General features: G+C 45.0%; 1 protein-coding gene across 1 annotated transcript in view; it reads right to left on the minus strand.

Annotated features, from left to right (window-relative positions):
- LOC146863367 (uncharacterized) overlaps nt 1–5,433 on the minus strand; it is a 214,722-nt gene extending 209,289 nt beyond the window's left edge. The window contains exons 1-2 of the mRNA XM_085642799.1: nt 5,302–5,433; nt 1,368–1,499 (exon numbers count right to left, since the gene is read on the minus strand). Of these exons, the coding sequence (XP_085498925.1) occupies nt 1,368–1,499; nt 5,302–5,314 (145 nt within the window). The 5' untranslated portion in view covers nt 5,315–5,433. The remainder of the gene's footprint in view (nt 1–1,367; nt 1,500–5,301) is intronic.
- Between the last annotated feature and the right edge of the window lie 567 nt (nt 5,434–6,000).

Here is a 6,000-nt window from a genome sequence, read left to right on the forward strand (position 1 = left end):
TTTGTTTGTCTGATATGTGGGTTCACGGATACAGGCTTGTAACCCACTGTTATTTGACTTGCATTTCTGTTTAAATTTCAATTTCTTTGCATATTAAAATCACCCTTGTCCGGCTGGATATGGGCTAAAATATAGTACCGATTGAGGCTATATTAATTGTATATATATTTTGTACTAATTCAGGGACCAGTGTCTGTTGTAATAAGTTATATGGCCTGGGACTACCGAACTTCCCCCTCCCCCGCCCTGTGCATAAACCACATTTACTAATGATGGACATGAGAGGGGAGTTCTTTAGAGGCGGGGTCGTACAATCCCCGGCCGTATTTCTTAAAATATGAAAACAAAATAAAATTGAATTAAACAATATTTACACAATTTACGCAGAAACATGACATGACATTTGATTACAATTCATATGCACAGATATCAGATGGCTAACCTTAACATATTTCTAATACATAGTTTTTCCTATCCGAATCTAACATCTGGATCATAATCATACATTAATTACTTTCTGCGTACCTATTTGGGCCTACGGCAAGGTCGCTAACCAGTGTCAGATCCTTATTAATTAGAGGGTACTCTCCCTCCCCCCTCTCCCCCCCCCGGTTACCCCCATACATCCCCTGAACTCCATTATAAAGGGGGCTCTTGCACTCTGCGCCATTAAGTGACGTCCTGTCTCTTGTAATAAGTTAGTTCCCAAGGTCCCTGACCGATCCTATTTGGTTTCCCTTGTTTCTGAAACACACACTTCAAGTACAGCATCCTAGTAGAGAAGTAGTGGTTAACACTTCAAGTATTTCATCGAAGTACAAAAATACTGGTTAGCACTTCAAGTATTGCAGACCTGCAAATAAATACACGTTTCTGCCAATCCAAAGTATTCAGCCTGGCAGTACATTTTTAGTACTGAATGAGTCAGAGCTATGGGTTTTTGCAAAGAAGCAATATAAGGGTCCCAATAAAAACAAATTAACTCATCCATGAAACACTCACCACCCTTTTCTCTGTAGGTAGTGCTGTTCACTCTCAAAGATCGACACTTTCCTAACTTCTTCTTTTGCAATAAAAGTTTTTTATAGAATTTGAACCTTAAAGAAAAATGTTGCCATATTTTACAGAAGGCAACATAAATGGGACAGTTGTCTACAAATGTGGAAAGCAGATGGCGGGGATGTCGAGGTGGGGTGAGGAGCATTAATGGCATATTTGAGTGGGGTGTAGCAGCAATGGTAGGGAACATAGGAGTAGCAGTGACAGTAGCAGGATACCAGTTTACGCATGCATCCTAGACAGGCATCTTAGTTACTGCACGGCTCAAAATCACCAAAAGGAAACCTGAGCCAGGCCCCGCATCTTACCTTCCCTGACGTTAGTGGAAGCATCGTCCTTGCTCTCCCCGCCAGCTGGGCTTGACGTGCTCGCATTTGGTGGGATGCCATGCGCTGGTACCACGGTGTGAGTTACCGTAGGGCGCAATATCGAAGGCCTGGCTGAAAGAAGCACACATGTGAGTCATTGCCATACCCATTCCAGGCCTGCATCCCCTAACATACACCGAGGGGAGGGCAGCAGCATGCTCAGTCTCTGCCTTCACTCGTACTCAGCTGTTATTTTTGTCTAAGGGGGACAGGGAGATGGGGGCTACTGCGACAGATAGTCAATATTAAACAAGCGGCTGTCCCACTCATTTAATGATGGCTCCGTCCCTGGTGGCACTTTTGCCCCTATCAAAGATGGCTGCTACCCAGGAGTGCCAGCAGTGGGTTGCTGCTTACAAACGTGTGAGTAACTAACTGTGGAGTGAGCAGATTGTGTGCTGCGGGTGTTCCTGGGACAGAGGCCTGGTGCAGACCTTTGGAGCTGTGACCTAACGCCCTTAAGGGCTAATGTTTACAAGTCCGATATTTAAAGCCCTGCCCGAGCACCGAGGCTCGCTCCACCTTTCAGAAAGACAGCTCTCATGTCAGTGCTGTGTCGCTCTGGAGGGCGGAGGCGGAGATGGGCAGGCTATCTCTGCAGACATTCCCATTTACGTTTGAAGCGCCATTTTAAGATGGCGGCAAAGCGAATGAAACATGGAATATTCTGCAAAATAATTGTAAACCAAGTCATGCTATAAAGGCCAGATAATGACATATAAAATGGCTGCTTTACCCTGTCACCCACTTTAACGTAATCTGCCGGAAAGAAACAATACACATCTGCAAAATGTTGTAGGCTTCTCCATTCAAGCCAGTGCCTGAAGGGGGTTTGTCCAAAGAAGTCAATGCTGGAAAGAGATGACCCAAAGGCAATTTCTTTATGAGCTATGGTGTGTGTGTGTGGTGTGTGTTGTGTTATACTGACAATAGATTTTGATAGCCAGCTGAAGGTGCCTCTGATAAGGCCTACGAAATAGCATTTAAAAAAAGATGAAAATTCAAATTATCTTTGATGTGTTGTGCACTTAAAATAACAAACCTGGATGGAGAAAAATTGTTTCATGAAACACTTCAAACCAATTCATCACTAGTGAAAAAAGACAATAGGAACCCTAGATCACAGCTCCAATGACTCCATTGAACCAGATGACACAGTAGGATGACGTGTCCTTTGTGCACAAATGGCACTGCCCACTCACATTTGTGGTGACCTGGGTGAGCTGATGCTACAGGTTTAGTCTGCCTTGTCAATCACCCTGTACATATGATGCGGGCTCTGCCTTAACGTGCTGTTGGCGAGCATTGGCTGCTTAATTTGAGCCGGGGGTTGCAGGTAGGGGCCACCAGCACTCCAATATTATTAATAATGTCTATTGTATGCTGTTAATTAAAAACATTACATCTGCTTAAAAAACAGGGACAGAAATAAGAATCTCGAGTCTCAGAGAAATGCACACACAGGTTAAAGCGTCACAATGAGCAAAGGCAGCAGTTTTGGGGCCCTGTCAAATGAATGTAGTGGATGATCGAAGCGCTAGTGCACAAACCAAATAAAGAGCAGTGTCACAACCAGGAGGAGCCATTCAGATGAGGTCACTCGGCACATAGGATGGGCGTCTGCCTGGAAGGTGACAACGAGAGGAAGAAGCCTGCGCCAAAGTGCTGGTGCAAGATGGATGAGTGCACCAGTCCTTTGGATAAAGGGAGCAGTCGAGCACGTGTACCTTACACAAGGAACATTTGACACACTTTAGACAACGCGCACTGCAGGGGTCGGTAAATAAAAACTGATCTGCACTGCACCTTCTCCACCACTGGTAGCTGCAGGCCTAGTTTCAATTACAGGGTGGATTTGCACCAAGGGGTTCCAAGTGACACAACATTATTTAAATGACAGTGCGTCTCAACATAGAAACACATAGGAGGCAAACAGGAAATAGATATGAATGAAAAGCAACTTTTAATCCTTACCTGATGGCTGTTAATTACATTGTTTTCTGATGAGAGCTGGCAAGCCGCCCTGCCTTGGAGCGCAGGTAAACCTGCTTATCCCTTTTTAAAGTCGTTCTTCTCTAAAAACTAGAACTTCAGCTAAATTTGGTGAAATCTGCTGGGACACTAGAGGAAAAACCGTAATTTCAGGTCTCCTTATATAAAGCACATTGCCTCCTTTGTATAGAGGGCAGAGATCCCAGCTTTCTGGAGCAGAAGGGGTTAAAAAGTTCATATGGAGTTCTGACGAGGGATAGTGATGTTAGCACGGAAGGACAACAGGGCCATATTATACATTGTGCGCTGGAGGGCAAATGACATGGGTATACACTTTGTGCCCCCCCCCGTGCCCACCCCCCCATTTCCCCCCGGGGGCTTTGGTATTACAGAGAGGGCTGGAGCTGCTTGTACATCCCCTTCTGTAATACTGGTAGCGCTGGTGCATATGTTGTGACAGTGCTATCATAAGAAGGTGGTCCCTCGTTTGCATGGGGGCATGGCCCCATGAAAATGAGGGAATTATTTAGGGCACCTCCTAGGGGCAGCCCTCTGGAGTGGAGGAAGGAATTCCCATGGACCCCCAGAAACCCCCCTGCAGGCGGGCGCAGTCACTTATCGCACCCGCCTGCAAGATGATCTTTCTTCCCTCTTTAAAACGCAGGTGGCATGCTGCATGCACAGTAAAACACAGAGGGGCCCATTATGATATGGGGGAAAAGCCATCCAACAACTCATTATAGGCTTTCTGCCTGACATCATAGGTTTACGTCCAACAGCCGTATTATGATACAGGTGGTCGGAGGGAAACCCGTGGCAGACCTCTGCTCTGCTTCCGCTGGCGGAATAGCAATCCAAAATTACCCACCGTCGGGATTACGATGTTGGTTTCCGCCTGCCATGAAAAGGCAGGCAGGAAGTGACTGTGCCGGCCCCTATCCGGGCCCCCTGGCCCTCTGCTATGGGGCCGCCCCCCCCAAACATCCATGCATTGTGTGGCAGGCACCTCATGGTGCCTGCACACGGTGCATTGATCTTTTGTTTAAAGTGCATTTGTCCCATTGTGGCTTGTGCGGCAGCCCTCAGCACAAGCCGCAATAGGAAAACATACACTTTATGACTGGAAGGCTGTTTCATCATAATGATGGCAGCGGGACTCTTTGTCGGGCGGTCCCTCTTCCCCTACGGTGTACATCATAATTAGGCCCGGAGTGACTTCCAAACAGCTGCTCTGTATTTCACTTGAATGTGATGCCCTAAGGGCAGAGTTTGCAGTTGCCATGTGGACAGGGCATTCTTTCTAATATGGTGCACTGACACTGCACATGATGCACCTGTTGAAAAGAAGCAACGCTTCAAACAGGAAACGTGCACCATATTCATAATACAGCCCCAGGCACTTTCTTAAATGATTGAAGAGTAGGAGGGAAAGAAGGCTTGAGGGAGGTCGTGGATAATAGCAATACGGCAGGTACTTTTTAAAAATAAATTTAAGGGAGCGGGAAGCCTGGTGCGAGTTGTTTGTGGGCATTTTTCATTCCATTGTAACTCTTCTTTCATTTAAAAAATAGTCCATTGGATGAACCTATAGGGGGGGTCGCTCAGAGGGGACTTCATAGGAAACTGTGGTTTAGTTTCAACAACACTGATGCTTTCCACATACTGGTTCAGATGTACATGGCAGGCCCTTTACAAACTGAATAGAGGAAAGGTACTTTTTGATTTTCATCGTTGTTGCAAGAAAATTTCCGACAAAATGTAATATGAATTAATTAATTCTAATGCATATCACAGCACGATAGGATGCAAAATTGATCACACAAAGGCTTAAATGAGTAGAAACATGTAATGCAAGAAAAGAATTAGGGATATGTCGACGTACCTGCTCTAGACATAGTGATGGTTCAGTCACAGCCCCTAGTCTCTTCACTGTAGGTAGAGCGGTAGGCTGCAGGCAGAGGCAGGTAGGTGCAGGCAGGTAGATGCAACAGCACTGGTTGGCAGGAGCCACTACTGAGGAGCTCAGATGAGCCAATATTTATACTAAGGTTCAAGCAGAAAAAAAAAATCTGTCTTAGGAAAACAAATCTAATGAACATCATTGTTGACACAAAGCTTCATCTCAACAGCCTACGAGAACACCTATTTTCTGCCACGTCGAAGTTGGCTCTAATACTAACCCATTGGGGATTTTTGAACACCTTTACAGGCTGTGGACATTTAATATAGCACCAAGAATAGAACAGATGGCACTTTTATTCTCATCAAATTTCCAATCGATAAGTACGAAAGTCGTACATGAATGTTGGGAGGTGGTTTATTAGTAGGTGCAGGTAAGTACCTACAGCTAATACTAACACCACAATCACAAATAGGGTACAGTCAAGTTCTCAATAAATGTATCCTTGCTCAATCCTTGGTAGCTTTGTTGCGAGTAGACAGGCTTATTCCAGGATACAGGTGTGTTACGCATTTAAAAACACCAATGCAGCAAATAAGTAAGAAACAACACACAATAAAAATCCAACTCCAATTTATCAAAATAATGAATATTTGTAGGATTGAAATGACACCAAAACAA

Source organism: Triturus cristatus, chromosome 2_2 (assembly GCF_964204655.1).
Source record: "Triturus cristatus chromosome 2_2, aTriCri1.1, whole genome shotgun sequence".
NCBI lineage: Eukaryota > Metazoa > Chordata > Amphibia > Caudata > Salamandridae > Triturus > Triturus cristatus.